The sequence below is a fragment of the Suncus etruscus genome, chromosome 10, assembly GCF_024139225.1.
Source record: "Suncus etruscus isolate mSunEtr1 chromosome 10, mSunEtr1.pri.cur, whole genome shotgun sequence".
In the NCBI taxonomy this organism is placed as follows: domain Eukaryota; kingdom Metazoa; phylum Chordata; class Mammalia; order Eulipotyphla; family Soricidae; genus Suncus; species Suncus etruscus.
This window is the reverse complement of record NC_064857.1, coordinates 53,713,807-53,739,071: the sequence shown is the minus strand read 5'-3', so window position 1 is coordinate 53,739,071 and position 25,265 is coordinate 53,713,807. Positions and strand designations below refer to the sequence as shown.

At 36.7% G+C, this 25,265-nt stretch overlaps 1 protein-coding gene across 1 annotated transcript in view; it reads left to right on the top strand.

The window, feature by feature from the left end:
- The window catches only part of ULK4 (unc-51 like kinase 4), a 665,001-nt gene that overhangs the window by 225,534 nt on the left and 414,202 nt on the right, over positions 1 to 25,265 (top strand). Inside the window, exons 27-28 of the mRNA XM_049782607.1 lie at positions 8,489 to 8,540; positions 8,655 to 8,799. Of these exons, the coding sequence (XP_049638564.1) occupies positions 8,489 to 8,540; positions 8,655 to 8,799 (197 nt within the window). The remainder of the gene's footprint in view (positions 1 to 8,488; positions 8,541 to 8,654; positions 8,800 to 25,265) is intronic.

Genomic DNA, 25,265 nt, shown 5'->3' with positions numbered 1-25,265 from the left:
TAAATATAATCTACCAGGAGCCAGTGGCAAATATTATTCTCAATGGAGATAAACTAAAAGCTTATCCTCTAAAATCTGGTACAAGACAAGGCTGTCCTCTCTCACCACTCTTATTCAACATAGTGCTTGAAGTTATTGCCATAGAGATTAGTCAAGGAAAGATACCATGGGGATTCAGATAGGAAAGGAAGAAATCTGGGGCCGTGGAAAAACCGTGGAAAAACGGTTTACAATGAAATTTATTGACCATTCCAACATCCACCATTCTGCATATGTCTTGTCCTGTGTAAAAAACTTGCTGATTCTTTTCTATATAAACTTTCTATGGTTGTGTAGTAAAGAACTTCTCTCCCCTGGGGCTGGAGTTATTACAGTTGGTAGGGCACTTGTCTTACAACCTACCCTGGCTCATACCCCAGCATCAAATATGATCCCTTAAGCAGTGCTAGGAGTGATCCCTGAGCACTGCACAAAGAGCAAGTAAGCCCTGAGGACAACCAAGTGTGTGCCAAATATAAAAAACTAAAAATAATTTAAAAAATGTTCTCTAGGGCCTGGAGCGATAATACAGTGGTAAGGTGTTTGCCTTGCACAAGGCCAACACAGGACAGACCCCAGTTCAAATTACTGCATCCCATATGGTCCTTCGAGCCTGCCAGGAGTGACTTTTGAGTGCAGAGCCAGAAGTAACCCCTGAGTACCCATGGGCTGTTACCCAAAAACCAAAACTCAAAAAAAAAAAAGAAGTTCTCTAATCATGTTTCTTAACTTATCTCAATAAGGAGAGGAATTGAATCTTCTTTGTTATAAAAGATGTCTCCAAGACTATTTCTTTTTTGTTGTTGTTGTTGTTGTTGTTGTTGTTTTGGGGGGCACACACGGTGATGCTCAGGGGTTACTGTTGGCTATGCGCTCAGAAATTGCTCCTGGCCTAGGGGAACATATGGGTGCTGAGGGATCTAATTGCAGTCCGTTCTGGTCAGCCACGTGTGAAAGGTAAATGCCCTACTGCTGTGCCACTGCTCAAACTCCCTCTAAGATGATTTATTTCTATGGTTTACTCATAGAAATATATATCTTACTTACATATTTATCATTCATAGTAAGTGTACCTACCATTGTAGATACTGGAGTGAGCAGGAAAGATGCTTAGCTCTGAATAAGTTTAGTGTGGGTGAAAGGAAAGTAATAGTGTAAACAGTAAAGAGTATACTAGAGATCAAAGATTGTCTTCTTATTATGTACATGCATATGCCAGAGCTATACATATAACTCAGGTTGTCTAGAGTCTGGAAATAGTTTTTATTTTTTATTTTTATTTTTTGGGTCACACCTGGCTGCGCTCAGGGGTTACTCCTGGCTCTACACTCAGAAATCGCTCCTGGCAGGCTCGGGGGACCATATGGGATGCTGGAATTCAATCCACCATCTTTCTGCATACAAGGCAAATGCCCTACCTCTATGCTATCTCTCTGGTTTTTAGTTTTTAGAGATGGCATTCTTTTTTTTATTAATATCTTTATTTAAACACCTTGATTACAAATATGATTTTAGTTGGGTTTCAGTCTTGTAAAGAACACCCCCCTTTACCAGTGCAACATTCCCATCACCAATATCCCAAATCTTCCTCCTCCCCACCCCACCCCCACCTGTTCTAGACAGATTTTCTACTTCATTCATTCACATTGTTATGATAGTTCTCAATCTAGTTATTTCTCCAACTGCACTCATCACTCTTTGTGGTGAGCTTCATGTTGTGAGCTGGACTTTCCAGCCCTCCTTTCTTTTGTAGAGATGGCATTCTTCAGCTAAGTCTTGAAGGCAAGAAGGGGTTAACTCTAGGGATTAGATGATGTCACAGGCAGGAAGATTCTTAAATGCAAAGGGAGAGAAAAGTGTTAAATGATTTCTTAAGTCATTTTACATTTTTTCCAGGTGTTATTTTGAGAAATTTAGGGTAATTTACTTGAAAATATTTAATCATAGAGGTGTGAAATTATATGCAGGCAATGGTTTTAATCTCAGCCCTAGGAGAAACTAGTTTATATGTGAAGAATGCTACCAGGAATACATCCTTTAGGTGGTGATTGGTTAATGTTGAAAAGAACTACAGTAGTTTATGTATTGGGAATATCTTAGAGGTCCCCCCACCATCAGAAAAATTGGCCTTTTATCAAGATACTTTGGACTGTCTTGAACCATATGTAGTTATGGTGGTTTACACTTGGAAAGGCAGGAGAATCCCATGAACACAGTAGAGAGGTGAGTTGTTGTTGGATTCTGCTTGTACCTGGGTTTATTTTATTGAAGCCTCTAGCAGTATGATGAGGTCTGTGCACTCATTCTCAGAACAATGTATTGAAATGCATAAATCAGGGCTGAAGAGATAGTTCAGCTGGTAAGGTGCTTGCCTTGCACATGGCCAATGGTGTTCTATCCTGAGCATCACATATGTTTACTTGAAAACTTTCATGTATAACTCATACATATATAAAGAAAATACTGTACTTTTCATACCATAAGATGCACTTTTTTCCTTCAAAAGTGCATCTTATGGAGTTAATGCCTCCTGGAACTGAAGCCTGAGTGCAGGTGAGAAGAGCATCTAAAAACTATGTGTGTCTTATGGTCAGATGAGTCTTAGAGAAAAATATAGTAAACTGTATTATAGAGAAATCTGTATGTTGAAATGCTCTTATCAATATAGTTTTATAAAAAAGCAATGGTGCCATGCTGCTAGCCCAACTAATGATCATGCCTGTTTTCAAGAGCCTTTTGCTATATGTTGCAAAACAATCCCCATGCACTGCACCTCTGCATTTCTTTGAACCCCTGTTGGAGTAGAACTCTCTGTTTTGTCCTAGTGCATAGTTTTACTTTGTATACAGTCAGTCATTTTAGAACAGTATGTAGACACAATGAACTCAAGGGTTAAAGAGATCATAAAAAGCAGAATGGGCAGCAAATCCCCAAAGCTACTATTCTGGATGGATTTCAGTCTAGAAACAGATTCCTGGGGGGCAGTGGTCTCCACCAACAGGAGACATTCCCAGTGGGATTGTAGCCAGTGACTGACTTTCCATTCTATGGAGAATGGGGAGAGGAGGCACTGGAGACCACACTTTGTGGTCCTGAGGCTTAGTTCTGGTTGTTTGCTTCCAGATTTACTCCTGTTTGTGTTCAGGGGAGCATTTGTGATATTGGAATAGAGCCAAGTCAGATACATGGAAGACAAACTCTTTACCCACTGTCTTATCTCTTTATTTTTTTTCTTATTAAATATGATTGTGAGATTTAGTCACTTACTTTTTTTTACCCTTGAGTGTAGCTTTTAGGGAATGCCTTTGAATATGTCACATGGATATTTAGACTACCATGGGAGCAAAATCACTGAGTGCTGTGTTGTATTTGTTTTGCCTAGGTTGTATTGTGAAATTTTTGCTTGACATTGTTATGTTTATTTTCTTTTATGTTGTAATATACAAATACCCATGTTACTTCCCCAGTTTTGTACATGCTGTATAATATTTAAAAAAAATCTTGTAAGTACATATTGTCATCTCTGGACTTTTTACTTCTCAGGTTATTAGTGGGGTTGACTTCTTTTGATGTCCTTTTGGTGGGGGACTTGGGACACCTGGTAGCACTTAGGGAATACTCCTTTCTCTTGCTCAGAAATTACTCCTGGCAGACTCAAGGGGATGACTGTATGGGATCCTGGGAATTGAACATGGTTTGGATGCATGCAAGACAAACATCCATTTTTTTCAGATGCTTATCTGTTCTCAGAAATAGGCACTGCAGAACTTTGTCTCACTCAGTAGCTTTTCCTGTCACTTTGTTATTGAGAACATATTTGATATAATTTTTCTATTTTAGTATAGTAAAATTTATTGCTATTTTCTTTCTGATTTGTACTTTCTAGATAGCATTTGAATCCTTTTCTACTCCAATAACACAAAGTTGTTCTTATATTTTAAAAGTAATTTTCTTTGACTAAACAGATCTTTAAGCCTCTAAACATCATTAGTATCTTTGAATTAAAAAATTTTATTAAAACACTGTGGTTTGGGGCCGGAGATATAGCATGAAGTAAGTGCATTTACCTTGCATGCAGAAGGATGGTGGTTCGAATCCCGGTATCCCATATGGTTCCATGAGCCTGTGAGGAGCGATTTCTGAGCATAGAGTCAGGAGTATCCCCTGAGTGCTGCTGGGTGTGACCCAAAAACCAAAAAACAAGCAAAAATAACCCACTTTATTTACAGTTGTTCATAACATTGTTGTCGTGGGCATCTCTGTTACAACAGCAATCCCATCACTAGTTTGACCTTTCTTTCACCATTGTCCTCAGTTTCTACCCGCAGCCTAAGTCTGCCCTCTTGGCAGGTACAGAGTAATTTATTTTATATTTTTGTTACAAAAGGATGGTAAGTGTAATTATCAGAACAATAGTTTAGTAAAAGATAGTTTGTGAAATATTAAATTATACTTATTAATATTAAATATATTAAATTATATTTATATTAAAATTATATTAAAGTCACTGAGGAATTACTGTTTGTTGCTAGTTGAGCCTTCTCTGTTACTGTTTTTGCTTATTGAGTTTAGTTGGCTTCTATGCTGCTTTCCATCTAATTTTCAGTCCTTCCACTGGGCTGTCTGTCTTGAAGAATTTGGAGTTGTATGGCCATACATGTGGTCACACTCCAGGAGCCCCAGGATATATAAAACTGGGACAATTCTCAGCCTGCCTGCCTTCCATGAGGGGGCCCCAGAATTTTCAGTCTGAAGGATGGGGTGCTTGTGAATTTTATTGGCTAATCTCAGCATCTCTTCTGAGATTAGTTGCGAAACTATGAAGCTGGGCTGTTTACATGAAAGCAACTGTGGGATGTAGGTGTTGCTACTTGGACTTCTAGCTGTATGGGTTTGGGGGACAGCTGCCTGCCCCCATTCTAAGAAGATGCCAAAGTTTTAACCCCCCAAACTAGCATATTTGGGTTTTTTTTTTTTTTTAGTTTTGCTTTCTCTTCGGAGATTAGTCATGATGCAGTGAAGTTGGGCTTTTTGTATGGGGTGTCTTTGAATATTCTTTTACCCATATGTTTTATTGGCTTGGTAATACCTTTGATTTTGTAATTAATTGATAGTTATATAGCTGTACTCTTCAATAAGCAATCTATATGTTTTTCCACTCAGTAATAGTCTCTTTGCTGTTTACTTCAAATATGTCGATGTCTAAGCTCTTTATCTATTCTATGAATCTCTTTGTCTAGTCTTGTGCTTATAACACTATATTTCCATTTTAATCAGCATAAAAACAAAATGGACCCACCCACTGTCCCATGTATTCTTGAAAACTTTCTCTTTTCTTTGATTCTCTATTTGGCATGTGGATTAAAGAAGAAGTATGAGCACTTTTTGAAAACCTTGCTTGAATATTTATTTTGTGTCAGACTAAAATTGTAAGTTGAAATGCAAATTATAGTTTGACCTCTCTGAATGTTTTCATCAATGATGTACCTTCATTTATCCTTGGTCTAACATTTTCATTTATTAATGCAGATTTGAGTTTCTCGCATAACAAATTTTCTTTTCTCTGAAATACTTTTTAGAAAACTTGTGAAGGTAGGTCTACTGACAAAATGTATTCAATTTTTTTTTGTGTGAGATGGTCATTTTATTTTTACTTTTCTGGAGTCTGTAGGATAGGTGTCACACCATGCTATGCTCAGGCCTATTTCCTGGTGTTGTGACTAGGGATAACTCTTTGCAGGTTCAGAGGGAAATGTGTGGTGCCTGGGATTGACCCTCGTTGGCTATGTGCAAGGCACGTACCATCTTTCTCTAGTATTCCTCTTTACCTTAAAGGGATATCTTCATAACTTACAAGACAATATGTCCCCATGCTGTAAATATTATCTTCAAGTAGTAGCTAAACTGAGTTGTTAACAAGCCTTGACTGTTAAGTTTTATGATTTTCACCCACCACCCACCACCACCACCATCCCACTTCACCCCACCACCACCACCACCACCACCACCACCACTTTCATGCCTAAAAAAAAACAAAAACAAACCAAAAAAAGTTTTATGATTCTTTGTCCTGGTACTAGTCTATTTAATATGTGCTAAAGCTATAGATTTCAGAAACTAAAAATCCCTCTAATATACTTGCTTTGCCTCTCCTGTAGTCTTTGGGGTTTCATAAAAGTTCCTTCTTCAATAAATTTTTTCTGTCTTGGGCTGGAGCAATAGCACAGCAGGTAGAGTGTTTGCTTTGTACATGGCTGACCTGGATTCAACCTCCGGCATCCCATATGGTCCCCTAAGTCTGCCAGGAGTGATTTGTGAGCACAGAACCAGGAGGAACTCCCAAATGCCACTGGGTGTGGTCCCCAAAACAAAGCAAAACAAAACAAACTCAAAAAATAAAATAAAATATTTTTCTCACAGCTTTCTCAATTTTAATCCAGTAGGACTCCTACTGATGCTGTGGTAAAGTGTGGTGGGAGAGGAAATATCTATAGTGATGCAATTAGGTCTTACTCTTAGTATTTCTAGATACTATAAGATACTAAAAAAGTATTTATAGATACTATCCTTTAGTATCTATAGTGCTATAATAAGGTCTTACTCTTTTAGTGATCTGTAAGAATCACAATTGCCTTTCAGCATTTTTGAGCAGGTAGACTAAGAAAGCTTAAAAGTAGCTGGGGTTAAATTTATTTCTTTTCTGCATTAATTAGGTTTTGGTAAAAAAAAAAAAAACAAAAAACACCTTGTATTTTTACTTGGGTAAAATAGTATCCTTTGAGTCAAGACCTTGGTAGAGTAATAGCTAATGCTCTGAGCATATTTTATAATGGAGAATTTTTCTTTTTTTTTTTCCTGTGAGAAGGATGAAGAAATTTTACTTTGGCATTTATCCTAAGAATCTGGTGGACCTCTTATAGGTAAAACTTTAGGAAAGGGGTTAATTTCCTAAAGTTGGACTCAAAGAGTTTCTATTCTCTCAGGTTCAGTCTGTAACAATTACTCACTTTTGTATAATGTGTCTAGGGTGGTTGGAGATGGTATCTATACCAACTGTTGGCTCAAGGACCAATTTCTGCTCCTAGTACACTGTGTTCAGTCTCTTCAGTTGAGGGAAACATTGATGTTCTCTGTGACTTCTGATTTATATGGAAAAAAGTCCATTTATAGTTTATTTAGCTTTGATCCCCTGTTCTAAGAATGATTGTAAGAAAGCTTCTACAGAACATTTTCAATGGCCCATATGCCATAAATCTTTAATTTTCCTGCAAAAATTATGATTAATTTAGGTACTTTGAAATTGTATTGCTCTTGTAAAAAGGTATGTTTTTATATGTTAATTATTTATTGTGCATAAATAAGGATACTTTCAGTTTTTATAAATCTTTTGGCACTTTTTTTTAGCTTTGTCAAACTTCTTGAGTTGGACTCTGAAGTTATTTATTTCAACCTATACTTAACAAATATTCATAAAATTTTAGTATATGTATTGATTGTGTTGGCAGATTTTAATAATGAAATATACTTTCTTTTTCATGGATTTTGCTTTTGACATAATTAGTAGTTTAACATTTTCAACATTCCTTAGTGAAACATTATGTTTGCTCATGGAGTTATACGGCATCATTTAGTGGAACATGTTTAATAGATTAACATGGTTGGGTTACTACCTATGTCTAGGAATTTTTGCTGCTATACATTTCCTTTCATGAGTTTGGATGACAAGATGATATCTTTGTGTTTTGAACAACTCCTTCTGCCTTCCATAAATATAGAAAGAACAAACAGCCATTTTAGAAATTAGGAATAAATTTAGTTGTAAACAATACATATTTTGTTTTTCAGTTTTCAAGATAGTTTGTAAAATGACTGGCATGATTGAATACTTAATTATTGAAATTATTTGTCATATATTCATCATTTGATGTGAGAACTTATTTTGGAACATGTTTCAAATCCTATTTGATTGTGTTCTGCCTGATAGAATTGGGAAGTCATAGAGATATTTTGATTATTTATATCTTTTGAATCAGTTCCTAAAAATAACCAAAATTGACTTGTGATAGTTCTCTTATATTTTTGATAAAACATTTTATTTTATTTCTATCTCAGTATCCCCCTTCATTATTTGACTTAAACTGAGCAGTATTTACCAGCCCCCTACACTGTCTATTTGTTTATATATGATTTAAACTCAGTTCAGACAAAAAAGTTCTTGCATGATATACTAATTCTTTCTTTTCCTAAATTACCTTTTTGAAGATCATGAAGTCATTTTGACCTAATTAACCATTGCAGTTTTATTAAACAAAAAGTAAGTTTAGCTGTTGATTTTTTTTCTCATTTGATATGTGATTCTGTCTGTCAGCGGAGAAAGTTTAGAGAGTAGTTGATGTCAGTCTTGTATGTATAAAGATTTGGATCAAGTCTTTCACATCTTTTTTCTTAGGTTGTTGATTATATCCTGCCCCCTTTGGTCTCTTTGGTTCAAAGCCAAAATGGTAAGTGTGACAACCACATCAACTAGAATTCCATCAGTTACACATTCTGTTTTTATTCTCTCTTCATGTAGTCATATTCTTGGCATGTTTTATTTTTCTTATTCTTCTTTCAAGTGGAATGGAGACTCTTCAGCTTGCGGTTGCTCTCAGAAACCACGTCTTTACTTGTGAATCAGGAGGTTGAGGATGACAAGCAAGAGTTGAAAGTTGATTCTGACAACAATCTTCTGGCTCTCATTAGAGAAGTCTTACTTCCCCAGTAAGTATTTTGTTCCTCACTCAAACAGAAAATTGTAGGATGTTTAGGACAGTTTGGTCTAAATAGGAACAATGATGAAGGTAGGGGTCTTTCTCCCCTCATATTTCTGTTCACATACTTGGTACATTAGGGGTCTGAAACAGAGGCAGGGACTCCTATATTGCCTTAAGACCAACTGAAAAGTTTCAGTTAATTTTCAAAAACCCCTTCAGCTTTCTCTGTTTTCTTATGACTCTGAAATTATGTAGGATAGAAGGGTTTATAGTTTGAGAAATAAGGCTTGTTATTTGAGATCCATATCATCAGACTACAGGAACATGGAACTGGAACTTTCCTTGGCCCTATATAGCAACTAATTGAGACTGGAAGAAACCTTCCTTAGCCCATTGGATGGAAATTAACTTTAGTTACAAATAGGATTTTTGGGGTGATAGTAGAATGGGTTACCAATGTTTATTAACATAAAGGAATTGTATTTTTATTTTTTCTTCTTATTACTGCTGAGAGCTCCCAGTGAAAACATGTAAAACTACAAAATGACACTCCACAATTCACCCACAAAGAGATTATGAATGATATCAGATGGAAATAATTAAAATGAAACAGTGTATGCCCTAAATCACTAATGAAAGCAATGTTTCCAAAGCCAAGCAAGTACTGGATTGTGTAACATGCCAAGTGCATGCTTGATCCTGGTTTCTCCCAGGGTGGCTGCAGTGAGTCAGCACATTTTCAAGAAAGGTCATTTCACCAAGTTCTCTTGTCAAGTTGCTCATCTTCTCAAAATCTCTAATTTCCACTTAAAAGAAGAGTTATCACAGCATAGTAACCAGGTCTGATTAGATTCTAAAACATTCTTCTGAGAGTCATGGTGTTTTAGAAGGTACATTTTGTGAAATGGTGCCAGTTGGACTTACCAAAGAGGAAGGGAACCTTGAACATGATCTGTAAGGGCTTGATTGGTAGGGTTGCTCCTTTTAAAATTTTCTTCTAATGGGGCTGAAGGAAAAGCATATCATGTGGGGCATTGGTCCTGCTTGTGGTTGATGTGGACTCTATCTTGGGTTTACCATATGGTCCTCTGAGTCCCCTGAGGAGCTGGTTTTGGTCTCCCATTTTTTTTCCTTTGGTTTTTGTAGTTGCTTTCCAGAGTCTGCTGATAATGAGTAAATACATTAAGAAATTGTGGGGCCCAAAGTAATAGAATATTAGATAAAAATCCTTAAAATTTTCTTATATGAAGTGGTCTCACTGATAGGCTATTGATGTATATGCTTTGGTTGCATATGTTATGGCTATGTGTGTAGTAGATGTAAGCAAATATAAGATAAGAACCTTCTCTCATGGGATTAATTGATGGCTTCAGTGCTATCCTGAGAAGATGTACCTCTATAGATAAATGTGTAAAATTTAATTTGTGCAAATGTGTGTTTTTGTTTTTGTTTTTTTGTTTTTTGGGTCACATCCAGCAGCGCTCAGGGGTTACTCCTGACTCTATGCTCAGAAATCGCCCCTGGCAGGCCATGGGGACTATATGGGATGTTGGGATTTGAACCACAGTCCTTCTGCATGCAAGGCAAATGCCCTATCTCCTATGCTATCTCTCCGGCCCCTCAAATGTGTTTTTTTTAAACATACTTAAAATATTTTCTATTTAACAACTCATGGAGAAGATATTTTAGCACCTAAGATATACCCCCAACAGTAGGGGAGAGGATTTGTTTTTCTAGCAGGATTTAATAGCTCAGTAATAGCTTGTTTAGTGCTCTGCACATTGGAAATAAATTTTTTCATATCTGTTTTGCTCAATTTTGGAATAGTTAGTAAAATAAAATGTTTAACTTATATTTTAATTCTCCGTATATATTCAGTTCGCCTGGTATCAATAGTCAGTGTTTTCTTTAATATGTGCTTTTACCTTTTCCAGAGCTAAGAATTAAAGGGAAAAAACATAAATGTAAACCACATGGTAAATCAAGAACAAAAGTAATGTAGACACATTCAGGTTTTTAATAAAACAACTTGAAAAGTACTTTGGATGATGGAATATAATTCATTGGTATGTGGAGCTTGTGTGCTGATTCTGATGTGAAGTGCAGACTGTGCTCTGTATTTTATTGTCTGATCTTTTTTATCTATAAAATAGGGATAGGAATACCTCACAAAAGAATCGTGAGGGTTAACTGAGTTACTTAAAACAGTACAATGTATGTGGGATATAGTATAATCTTTACAGATGGTTAGTACTACAGTTATTATAAGGTAGAGATTATTATATTCTCTTCCACTAACCATTAAAATAAAGATTGTAATGCACAATGATGTTAACAGTACATACTTCAGGAAGCAAAATGATTATGAAAATTGATAATGCTGACTGTGCCCTTATATATGCAAAGTGACTAATACATTTTATATAAAAAGATTTATTTCTATTTTTATATTTGGACTATACCTATTGGTGCTCAAGGGTTACTCTCTATACAGAATCATTCATAGTGGTCTTAGGGGGGGACCACATGGGATGTCAGAGATCAAACCTGAGTAGCTCCATGCCAGGCAAGTACCCTGTATTCTATATACTATCTCTCTGGACCCTAAATTTTATATATAATTTTTTTTTTGGTTTTTGGGCCACAGCCAGTGACGCTCAGGGGTTACTCCTGGCTATGCGCTCAGAAATTGCTCCTGGCTTGGGGGACCAAATGGGATGCTGGGGGATCCAACCACGGTCTGCCCTAAGTTAGCGCTTGCAAGGCAGACAGACACCTTATTGCTAGCGGCCCCACTCTGGCTCTGCTAAATTTTATATATAATTTTTAATGAAATATAAGTAGTATATATATTTACTTTGATTTAAGGAATTTAGTCTTTAGAAATAACAAGTATATATCAAGTTTAGAAATGCTAATAATACAAAATTCATATTCTCCCTAGGTGTGTATATATACATATAAATAAAAGTTTCATAATTATGATGTTTCTAGTATTTATAGGATCTTTGGCATCTGTTTCAGTTTGGCAAGTCTATATATGAATGTTGACTCTCTAAATTGTGTTCTAATTTAATACTTGTTACCTTAAATAACACTTTGAATAAAGTCAGTGTGATAGTCTTTCATCTATCTATGTATACAGTAGGTATTTACAATTTTGGTTTTTTGAGGGGTCACATTCAGCAGGACTTAGGGTTCACTACTGGCATAGCTTAGGGGACTGTATGTGATGCTGTGTAAAGAACCTGGATTGAGCATGTTTAAGTAAGTGTCTTTACCTCTGTATTATCTCTCTGATCCAGGCTCCCAAATTTTAACAAGAGTGTCAGATATTAGTTAAGATTCTAATAAAATGTTGTTTAGAAATAATAACTAACATTTATCTTGCTCACATAATTGAGACATTGAAGACTTGTGTGGCTTCAAATGTAACTGGATCCAGGGGTTTATGTTAGATCTACGTTTTGTATGTGTGTGTTCTTTTCTCCATTTTTCGTCTTTACCTACATTTGTTTGGCTTTGTTCTCTAAGAGGTTCTTTCTACTTCCTGGTCAAAGTGCTCCTGAGCAGTGATCCTAGAGGAAGAGTGGATGTCTTTACTAATAGCTATGGCAGGATTAAATTGTTGGGAAGAACCATGTAATACTTATATTCCAGGTGTTTATCAGAAGTATTCTGATGTGAAATTTAGCTGTAAGAATATACAATTGAGAGAATAAATGTCTTAAAATAAATATTAGTTACAGTCCTCAAAAAATCAGAACACATAAAGTTTTATGGTAAGGAATTGACTCATATTATTATGGAGGTGAGAAGTCCTCTAAGATCTGCAGTCAGCTTGCTGGGGGCCTAAGAAAGCTGGTGACAGTATTCAGTTTAAATCTGAGGACCTGAGTACCAGAATGAACAGTGTCAGTCAGAAAGCTAAAAGTCAGTCTAGAAGCATGAGAAGAGCCAATGTTAAAATTTAAATCACAAAACAGCAAGACTAGTGTTTTATATAGAGGTAGTTGTGCAGAAGTTCTTGCTATTCTGTCTTTTAATTCTATTCAGGTCTTTTGTTGATAGGATGAGCTGACATTAAGGTTGAAAATCTGCTTGACTGAATTTGACTCAAATATTAATCTTATATAGAAAGAGGCTCATTCAGAATAAAGTTTGCAAATATATAGGAATGCCATGACCTAGTCCATTTGATTCAATACATGAATCATCACTATCTCAATCATTAAACATCATGATATGTTGATTACATTATAAATTAATTCATTTCTGTCAAAAAACTATTACCTCTTATTAATAATCTTGCTTTGAAGAGATGGATGTCTGTGCCAAGTATTTGGGAATGTTTGCCTGCAATAGATTGCAATAGCATTTATTGAGAAATGATATTTGAGTTAGATTTTGATAACTATGGACAATGAATGGGCAAGATATGGTACCCCATGCAAGAATGGGATAAAAGCAAAGGCATGGAAGAGGCAGAGTAATGGGCAGCCTGTTTCTAGCAGAAATTTGAGAGTTGCTTCTAATAAGCTTGAAGAATGTTTTCTCTCTTTATCAACCCACTTACCAATAGTAATGAAATGCATACACCAGTACCAATGCTAGCATCTCTTACCTTGCAGATATTTCTTGTATCAAATTTGGCAAAGACTGCCTTTTTATATTGTAATGTCGATAGAATGAACTATTTTATAATTTTTTGACTAAAGGATTTTGTGAATGATGCAAGTACAATTGTTGACTTAAGTGCTTGATAGTTAAGTATTGAAGCCAGCTTCCTTATATCATGGACCTACATGATATAAAACTAAATGCAACACGTTCTTTTTTTTTTTTTTTTTTTGGTTTTTGGGTCACACCCGGCAATGCTCAGTGGTTATTCTTGGCTCTATGCTCAGATATCACCCCCAGCAGGCTCAGGGGACCATATGGGATGCCAGGATTTGAACCAGCGACCTTCCACATGTAAGGCAAATGCCTTACCGCTGTGCTATCTCTCCAGCCCCACAACACATTCTTTCTAAAGTATTCTGTGTGCTTGTTATCCCATTGCTTTACAGTTTAACAATTCACCCATTCACCTTTCTAGAGCTCAGAATTTCTCAACATCATATGATTGACTCTCAAGACTCGACTTCCCATTACCCATACATTTATTTATTTATTTTTTCACAAGACTGCTAATGTTTTAGGAGTACAATGTTACCATATTGCCCTAGTGCCAATATCTTTCTGCCACTACCATGAACAATCTGTTAACATCTCCTGCAAGTCATTTACTCACAGTTTTGAAAGGATACTCAATTAAGGGTCTTTACATTGAGATAAATAACAAGCATTATTAAAATTTTTCAAAGTTTTGATTTATGTATATGAACTAATGTAATTATGCAAGAATTAGTTTTTTATTGGTGTATAGCAAATTAAACAAATGCGTTTATTGCAGATCCTATTCTGAAAGTACAAAGTCTGACTGGCTGAATGAAACTAGATCTTTAGCTTATTATATCCTATGGCTATAATAGGGTCCTTTTCAGGAATTTCTGAGAGAAATCTGCTTTCAGAGATCCTTCATGCTTGTTGACAGAATTCAATTGCTAGTGTTTTGTATTAGGTTCTTAAAACTGTTGTAACAAATGGTCAGACACTGATTGGCTTTACAGTGATAAAAAAAAATTTTTTTTCACTGTCCAAGAAACCTGAAGTCAGGAAATCAGAAGGGTTGGTCCCTTTTGGAAACTCATAGAATCTATGTCTCCCCCAGCTTTTGATGCTGCCAGCAAACCTTAGTTTCCAATTGTATCTTTCCTCTGCCTGCTGTCTTTACATTTGCTGTCTCCTTTTTTCTCTTAAATAGTTCTCTGTCATGGCATATAAGGCCTATCCTAAGTTCAATATGATCTTTAACTATATCTATAAAAATCGTTTTTTCCAGTTCAGGTCATCTCTAAAGGTCTGAGGTTAATAATTCGACTGATTCTTTCTGAAGACCTGGCTCCACATGATAGTATCTCATTTTCTGATTCTTTTACTACCTTACTGTATTTTAGATGCCGATTTTATGTCACATGGCCCTTCCAACTGTAACTCAGAAAGTTTTTCAAATCTTTCTGATGTTCCCAATATATCTTCTGGGGAAAATTCTGCTGGAAAAAGTAGGCATTGATAGTGTGGGCCTTGAATTAGAGTGTTCTCTAGTGTTGAAAATTTAGTCCTGCCTTAACTTTATGTTAGCCTTCATTGCTTCCTCTCCTTCCTTTCTTTTAGTTTCTCCTTCTTTCTTTATCATAATTGAAATGCAGTAACATGACCAAAGATTTATATGATAAATGAACAATTTTTTTCTCTTCTGGGAAGAAAGATACTGAAATTCCGACAATTACCATGTTGTTTTTTTTCATCAGAGGAACAAGATTTAATTTTACAGGTTCATGCAGAAGAGAAGATGCAATATTTAAAGGAATTTAAGCCAAAAGTGACCTTATTAATGAAAATCAGCACTTCTTAAAAGTTTATATCAAAGTCATTATCAGTGAAATCTTAGTTCTGACAGCACTCTTCTGCTGTTTTTTCCCTCTGAGACTTGTTATGTAAGGTGAGGGCATGTCACTCTTAATATTTAACTGTGAATGGGATTGAATCCTTCACTCAGGAAACAACATTGCTAGTCCCAGGATGAGGAAGTTTTAATATTCATGTAAGTGTCAATAATTAATTTGTGCAACATATGTGCTTATGCATATGTAGTTTAACTTTTCCTGTCTCCCCTCCTTTCTTATTTAACTTATTATATATAATGTATGTGTATGACCATATAATGTGTGTGAGGGGGGCTTCTAAGCAGAGCCTGGAGGCCCTTCCTGGAGATTTTAATCTATCTGGCAGTTCAGTGTGAGAAATGTGGTACTTTGAGAGCCTTTCAGTGCTGGGGATTACCTTGGCCATGCCAGATCAGGTCAGTTCAGGTGCTCCTGAGGGCCTTCAGAGTCACACCTGATTGTGCTTGAAGAAACATATGGTCCCAAGGATTAAACCAAGGTTGGCTCATTGCCTTATCTTCTGTACTATCTCTTTGAGCCTGATAAGTGTATCTAGTGATTTCAACCTGTCAGATACTGGATTCACTCTGTAATGAGTAGCATTGCATTTTTGCTCCTCTGCATACTTAAACATCCATCCAATGGTACAAAGCAGTAGACACACACAAAATTTCATTCTGAGTGCTGTGATGAAAAATACCCATAAAAATAGGCTTCTGAATGATAGAGTGTGGGTGGGGGAAAGGGCTGTTTGGGATAGGATAGCCAAGGGATATATATGTATTTTTTGTTGTTGGTTTTTTTTTGGGGGGGGCCACACCTGGTGACACTCAGGGGTTACTCCTGGCTATGTGCTCAGAACTTGCTCCTGGCTTAGGGGACCATATGGGACGCCAGGGGATTGAACCGCAGTTTGTCCTAGGTTAGTGTTGGCAAGGGACACACTATACCTCTAGCTCCACTGCGCCGGCTGCGAGCCAAAGGATATTTTAAATGATTTAGCAAATTAGCAGAAATTTATTGCTATGCTGTTTACCTTTGGTAGACAAAAATCACTTTGCTCACAAACATTTTTTGTATTCTTTTTTAGTTTAGCTTTAACATTATTGTATTGAAAGGATATCAGTAAATTGATATAAAATTGCTTATAATGTTTTTATGGATATGTGGCATTCATCATTTCTTTTGTGACCTGACCAATCCTCAGGGATGCAATGACTTCATATATTATTAATGCTTTGTTTTTTAAAAGTTTATCAAATTTCTTTAAAATTTGAATTATATTTAATTGTAGAAATTTAAACTTATACCCCAATCTATTGCTTTTCTTTTCTTCAAACAAAACCACATACCTTGATTTTTCTAGCTCTGCCTCTTAAATAGAGGGGGAAACAAGGGAGGGTTCCAGGACCAACCAGTTATGTGATCACTAATAGTAAGCCAGACAAAGAGGGGTCCACCTACTCTAGCAGCCCCAGGGGGTGATGGTGGGGTATATGGGTTGTAAAAAGGGAACTGGAATGGGGGGAGGACATAGTTGGGGGTGGATATTTCCCTGATTCAATGTTAATATGTACCTAAAATACTACTGTGAAAGATATGTAAGCCATTATGGAAAAAAATTGTGTTTTTATCAGAAACTTTCTTTGACTTACATGTATTATTATATCAATTATGTTATATTATGTCACTATATTATGTTATGTTAGTTTACCTCATTATGTTAATCAATTTTGTCTCTTGAATACACTCTTACAATACAAAATAAATAAAAGAAAATAAAGAAATTTAATAGAGATGACTTGAAGAGACAAATAAGAAGCAAAAGGAAGCAAGGGTCAAGGGGATTAAGGTACATCATTAGTGTCAATAACATTGAAATCATGAAGCCCAGATATTAAGAAGCAAACTAAAAATGTTCTTGTCAAAATGGTAGGTTGCATGTGTGTGTGTTTGTGTGTGTAAGAAGGAAGAGAACATTAGCAGGTGGTGGAAAGAAGTTGACATTTGTTGAAATTGGTCCTGGAACATTGTCTGAAACTAAACAATGCATGCATTCATGCATTCTTTGTAAATAATAATTTAATAAAAACTTAAATAATCTTAAAATTATTTATTTAAGTAATTAAAATGTATTTTCTAAATACATTTAAATTTAATAAAATTAAAATATTTAAATCATACCAAAAAAAGTAAATTTAACTTGTGGAAGAACATTGTAAAAACCTGTCTTTGGAGTATAGACCAACAAAAGTCTTGTGTTTGACTATTGGATTGAAGGACATCCAGCTGCTTCCATACTCTTTTTCCACCTCCCCCAACAAGCAAATTTTGGGGGGGGGCCACACCCAGTGGCACTTGGGCTACTCCTGGCTCTGTGCTCAGAAATCGCTCCTGGCAGACTCAGGGACCATATGGGATGCTGGAGATTGAAAATGGGCCTGTTCCAGGTTGACAGCATGCTACCACTGTATTACCACTCCAGCCCCAACAACCAATGTTTATTTTAACTTTAATTTTTTATTTAAAAACTGTGGTTACAAGATTGTTCATAATATAGTTTGTTGTTGTTTACAGATACAGTTGCTCATAATTGAGGTGTAGTCATATAGTGGACAAAAAACCTTCAACAGTGCACATTTCCACCACCATTATCCCCAGTTTCTCTTTCACCCTCTCCTATGCCCTTGCCCCTTTCTGTGTCTGGGGCATTCTTCCTGTTCCTCCTCTTTCTCCTCTTCTTCCTTCTCTTCTCCCTCCTCCTCTTCTTCTTCCTCCTCCTCTTGCTCTTTTTTTTCCTCCTCTTCCTCCTTTCTTTTCTTTCTCCTCTTCTTCCTCCTCCTTTTCCTCCTCTTTCTCCTCCCTTCTTCTTCTTCCTCCTCCTCCTCTTCTCTTCTACCTTCTTCCTTCTCCACCTTCTTCCCCTTCCTCCTCCCCTTTCACCTCCCCCTTCCTTCCTCCTCCTCTTTCTTCCACCTTCCTCCTCCTTCCTCCACCTTCTTCCTTCACCTTCCTCCTCCCTCCCCCCTTTTTACATATTTTTATTTTCAGTTACAGTGCATATTTCTCAGCACTAATGTCCTCAATTTCTCTCACATTCACCCTCTCCCACCTGCCTCTGGGACAGGCATTTTACTTCTATGTCTCTCTCTTTCTCTTTTTGACACTGTAGTCTCCACTACTGTTTTGAAGGGGTACCGTGCATGTCACTTTATCCCCTTTCAGCACCCACTTCTTATCCAGAGTGATTAGTTCCAACTATCATGTCATAGTAGACCCTTCTCTAACTGGACTTTGCTCTTTGTGTTTCTATCATGGACTGATCCTCCTGATATCATCTCTATTGTCTCTAGATATTATTACCTACTGTCTTTATTTTTATTATATGAATGAGATCATTCTATATTTATCTCTTTCCCTCAGATCATTTTACTCAGCATACTAGTCTTCTGGTACATCCATGTATAGGCAAATTTCATGACTTTATTTTTCCTAACAGCTACATAATATTCCATTGTATAGTTGTACCACAATTTCTTTAGCCACTCATCTGTGTTGGGCACTTGGATTATTTCCAAATTCTGACTATTGTAAATAGAACTGCTATGAAAATAGGAGTGCAGAGGGCATTTTTGAATTGTGTTTTTGGTCCTTAGGGTATATCCCTCGAGGTGGATTGCTGGATCATATGGGAGTTCAATTACCAGTTTGTTGAATAATCTCCATATTGTTTTTCAGAAAGAATGGACTAGACAGCATTCTTACCAGCAATTAATGAGAGTTCTTTTCTCCCCGAATCTGTGCCAGCACTGGTTGTTCTTGTTTTTTTTTTTTTTTTTTTTTTTTTTGTGATGTGTGCCAGTCTCTGTGGTGAGAAATGATACCTCATTGTTGTTTTGCTTTGCATTTCCCCAAGGATTAATGATGTGGAGCAGTTTGGCATGTGCCTTTTGGCCATCTGTATTTCTTCTTTGAGGAAATGTTTGTTCATTTTTTCTTCTCACAATTTTTGGATGGAGTTAGATTTATTTTTATTTATTTGTTTGTTTTTTGGCCACACCTGGTGGCACTTAGGGTTTACTTCTGTCTCAGCACTCAGAAATTACTTCTGGCAGGCTCAGGGAACCATATGGGATGCAGGGGATCAAATCGGGATTGGCTGCATGCAGGCAAATGCCCTACTCACAGTGTTATCACTCTGGCCCCAGATTTTTTTTTTTTGTTAAGTTCTGTCAGTACTTTGTATATAGCCAGGAGTAACCCCCGAGCATCACCAGGGCCCCCAAACCAAAACCAAAACAAAACAAATAAAAAAAAAACCAATTTTGGAAGAGACTAGATAGAAAATACAGAGTAGGTTATTGGGGTGGGGTAGGGTAGGATTAGGGCTTGGGGAGCCTGAAGTTTCTTTCCCTGGCGATATCAACATAATGTGCTGAGTGTAAATCTAGAAGCTCTGACATCTGTGATCCCAGTGGCAAGGGCAGTTTTTGAACACATTGAAGCCAGGTGATTGTCAGTACATTGGCCTAGAATTGTGACCCTGGTGAACATGGAACACATGTGTGCTCTTATCTCAGTGCTCTTTCCTCAGTGCTCCTACCACAATAAGCACAATACCTGGGATGTGTATGAGTTGTACAGGGAAAGAAATATGGTCTGTGGTAAGCACCAAAACCTGTTGTGCAATTCCAGAGAGTACTACAACCAAGTATGTGTGGGACTCTTGATAATCACAATCGACATTATTAATAGATGGAGGGGTAGAGGTTTAAAAAATGTCATATTAAAAATAAAGACAAAAATGAATAAGGAAGTAAAGAAAGAAAAAGAAAGATATAAAAGAAGAAAGGAAAAAAAAAGAATAGGGTATCATTTTCTTTTTTCTAAAAGAAATTTAATCTTCTTGTAGCAGTGCCAAAGTCTACACTTTTGGCATAAATTACTGTACCTCCACCATCATCAAAGTGCCAAAGACTCTCCACAATTCTCTTATGTTTCTGTTTTTGCAATTATCTGTTTCCAGCAACTATTTTATACTGCTGTGCTTTTAACTGTGCTCACCATCAGATTGTCAGTCATTCCACCATTATCGTAAGACTTGCCCTGCCCTACCCTACCCCCAGTAGCCTCAGATTACAGTTCTATTGTCTCAGGATTTCTACTGGGATCATCTAATCCCTTTCTTTTAAAAATTTTTTTATTAAAACCATTGTGAATTACAAGTCCTTCATAGTTGTATTTCAGGCATATAATGAAAGTGAATTAGGACCATTCCTAACAAGAGAGTTGACCTCCCTTCACCAGAATTCCCAGCATGCAACCCATAACTTCACCCTCAGCCCCCTCATTTACCATTATAACAGGTCCATTTTGTGTTTAACTTGTTATAGTTTGGGTCTCTTGATTCTATTGTTATTGACTTTGACTTGGGTATTTAGTTCTGACCATTTTTCCCACTCAATGCACCTGAGACTACTTGGCCCCTGAGTCTCATCCACTTTTTATTTCTCAATTTGTAGGAAGACAGAAATATGAGGCAAACCAGAATGATTTATGTTCTAAGATTTTATGAAAAAGGAAGGAGCCCCTATCTAGAAGATATAAATAAAATTTAAGGGGGGGGCAGATGTGGCAAGTTTTTATTTATTTATTTTTTTTGCTTGGGCATAGTAAATGGGGAAATTTAAAGGGGAGATTTCCGTGGCCTAAGAGATACAGATGTCTCTTCCCATAAAGCATACTGTCATGAGACCTACTGCAGTCTCCAGGCATATTAGTTGTCCAATCCCAAAATCTTTCTTTATGGTCTCAGGAAGAGTTCTGAGTCATGGTTGCCCCCATCTCTCATCCTGGGAAGAAGTTGCAGCAACTGCTCCTGCTGACTCACTCTATGAGGCCCTTTTTCTCCCACTTCCTCTCACTATAGACTGTTGTTTGCTACTGAATTCGGTCCCAGAGGGACCATCAGCTTGAGGACACTACTGCAAACCATCTCTCAGACTCCCCAAAACCACAGTATGGGATGATAGTGTGCCCTGGATTTTATTTCCTTCCTCAAACTATCTCAAAACACTTAAAGTGGATATATACATTTCCTCTGTATGTTTCTGTAGACATACTTCCTTAATAGTTATAATTCTTAGTGTTTATTTTCAGAGCTAGAGGGAGCTTTCCCTATCCCCCCACCCTTGCCTTTTTTTTTTTTTTTGGGTTCTGCTTAGTAGGAAATTCTAGTAGAAAAGTTTTGCTTGGGATATGAGCTCAGGTCAAAACCAAGTCATAGAGACTTGTTATTTTTACCCCAAATGCAACCAGTTATATCATATGGCATTGTTCCTTTTTGATAGGCACACTAAAATGGGGAAATGGTACATATGGAAGAAGTTCTTATCTAAAAGGGATAAGAACCCATAAATTTTATAGTGCAGGAGCCCCTTTCACCCTGAAAATTTGTCATAGGGACTTGACTTAGGCCTCAACTGATCAGACATCAATCGCCTATCTAACACCAAACCCCAGATCTCAACCTTAGAACTGGCACAATTTCCTACAGCAGCACCAGGAATCAAACTCCACTGGGATCATCTAATCCCTTCCTTTCTTTTTAAAAAATACTAATACTGCTCTAGCATCAACTTGCTCCATGGTAGGTTCATATGACACCCTAAGGATAAGGAAACAGCAACAACTTGCTCTAAGGGAAGGTTGCCCTACCTCACCACCTAACGGTGAGATGTAATCAGAAGATGCTTCATTCTAGGATCTGTCCAAAAACCAAGATCTCTAATTACAGAAAATTGACCACTATAACTGATTTAGTAGAACTCTTTTTGGGACCATAAAGAATATATTAAGCTAAGAAGCTTTGGCACCTCAAAGGAAATAGTGCCATCCACTGAATGGGAGAAACATTCACCCAATACCCATTGATAAAGGGCTTATATCTAAAATATACAAGTTACTGATAGAACTTTACAGTAAAAAAAACATCTAATTCCATCAAAAAGTGGAGAGAAGAAATGGACATTTTGTCAAAGAAAAAATAAAAATGGCCAAAAGACACATAAAAAAATGCTTCACATCACTAATCAGGAAGATGCAAATCAAAACAATTATGAGGTACCATCTCATGCCACAAAGATTGACGCACATCACAAAGAACAAGAACAAGCAGTGCTGGCGGGGATGTGGAGAGAAAGGAACTGTTATTCACAACTGGTGGGAATGCCGTCTAGTCCAGCGTTTATGGAAAACAATATGGAAATCCCCCCCCCCCAAAAAAAACTGGAAATTCAGCTCCCATGACACCTAAGGATATAACCTAGGAACACAAAATACAATAAAAAAAATCCCTTCCTCCTTATTGCAGCGCTATTTATAATAGCCAGACTTAGGAAATAACCAAGATGCCCTTCAACAGAGGAACAGCTAAAGTAATTGGTACATATACACAATGGAATATTATGCAGCCATTAGAGATAACGTCATAAAATTTTTCTATACAAGGATGTACCTGGAATTTATTATGCTGAATTAAATAAGTCAGAAGGAGAGAGATAGACATAGAATAGTCTCACTCATCTATGTATTTTTTAAAAAAGTAAAGACATTATTGTAATAATCCCAGGGACAATAGAGTGAAAGAACAGAAGGACAGCCCAGAATATGAAGCTCACCACAAAGAGTGGTGAATGCTGTTAGGGAAATAACTACACTAACAACTAGCAATACAATGTTGGGGAATGAGAGAAGTAGAATGCCTGTCTCAAATACAGGCAGGGGTGGGGAAGGAGGGAGAGGATCATTGGTAGTGGGTATGTTGCACTGGTGAAGGGGAGTATTCTGTTTATGACTGACACCCAACTACAATCATGCTTGTAATTATGGTGCTTAAATAAAGATTTTATTTAAAAAAGTGTTCTGGGAAAAAGTTAAAGTGTTGGTGGGGCGCATTCAAATCTTGCACATTACATGAGTAGGACAGAGGAAAGATGTGTTCTAGAAAGAACATGATCTTAAAAGAGCAGACAAGTACACAAAGAGGCATAGAAAGATATGTACGCAAGAGAGAGAGAACACAGGTTGGAAAAAAAAACACAGGCTTGAAAGAACAAACTATTTTAAAGTATTTTAAATTATTTTTATAGGGTCCCCACTATAAAAGAGGTAGTGCTATTTGGGAGTCACCAGAGCCATACCGGCTGCTGTTCACAAGATCATATAGTAACATATAGTAACATGTAGTAATATATAGAATCATGCAACAACAGGTATACAGTATGCTACACTTTTGCTATATCCCTTATTAATTTTTCACAGAAACATAGTATGTCAGAAATTTTAATACAGTATACTTTAATCCTTGGGGTCAAAAACTGAGCACATGAACGAACTAAGCCACATATTGAATAAGTTGTCCAGGTTTATATGGTAAGCCAAATCTAAATTTTGACAGTAAATTTTACTTCAAGTTATCATTCTCTGTTTCATATTAATGTCATATAAATCTCATTTTATAATATTAGATACCAAAGGTATAAGATTTAGCTGTTGAGCATTTTAGATATCAATCTTCACAGAGATATGTTGTAAGTATAATATACAAATTTTTACAAATTTGGAATAACAGGAAAAAGAATGCAAAAATATTTAAAATTTTAACATGTTAAAAATTTTTTGTATAGTGTTTTATCTAAATTAAATGTGAAAAAAACCCACAAAACCCCAGCATTGCACATTACATAGAAACTGGCTCTTGACTCTCTGGGAGAAGTATTGGCCAACAATGTTTCACATGTACATGTGTTTTTTTTGTGTGTGTGTGTTTTTGATCTTGTGTGGGAAATTCCCAGAGACCTTTGCTGAAGTACTGGGTGTATTTGTATATTTGTGGGGGTAGGAGGTGGATGGACCTCATACATTGTCAAGACTTTGAATCTGGGTCAGCTTTATGCTGATAAGTGTCTTGTCTCCTGTGCTATTTTTTTTAACAACTTTTATTGAGACCAATGTGAATTACAAGTCTTTCACAGTTTTATATATATTATATATATATATTTAATATAACTCCAGCCCCTCAGTTATATTTAAGGTTCATAGTGACAGTGAATTAAGGCCATTCCCACCACCAGTGTTTACCTCCCTCCACCCGTTTCCAGCATGTTTCCCCTGTCTCCACTTTAGCCCCCTGGACTGCTAGTACTAGTAACAAGTTGCTTTTGTGTATAGCTTGTTGTAGTTTGGATCTCTTGATTCTACTGTCGTTGACCTTGGTTTGGATATTTAGGGCTGATCTTTTTTTTTTTTTTTTTTTTTTCCAGTGCTCAGGAAACTGCTTACCCCTGGCACTGCCTTAGATCAAGTTGTTGCTGTTTCCTCAGTCAGGATGTAGTATGCACCTATCCTGGTGTAAGTTGGTGCTAGAGTGGTATTAGGCACTCTCTCAGGAGGAGTTTGGTTCCTGGTGCTGGTGCAGGGAACTGTGCCAGTTCTAAGGTCAGGATCTGTTGTTCAGGGTTGGATGGTCTATGTCCAATCTTGTGCGGTCTGAGTCGACTTCCCATGACAAGTGTACAGGGTTTGAGGTATCTCCTGTATTTTAAAATTTATGAGTTCTTACCCCTAGTAGAGAAGAGCTTGTTTCTATACAAAAATTCTCCCCATTTTAGTGTGTCTATGCAAAAAAGGAACAATGCCATATTATATTGTTGGTGGTTAAGGGGTAGAAATGGCAGGCCATACAGTCTCTGTGCTCTAGTTTTGGCCTGAGCTATTTCATCCCAGGCTAGACACTTTTTTCTAGAGTTTCATATTAAGCAGAACCCAAACAAAGAAAGAAAAATAAATAAATGAATAAGTAAAAATTAAAAGAGAAAAATAAGGGGGGGTGAAGGATTGCCTTCTGTACTTATAACCATGTTAT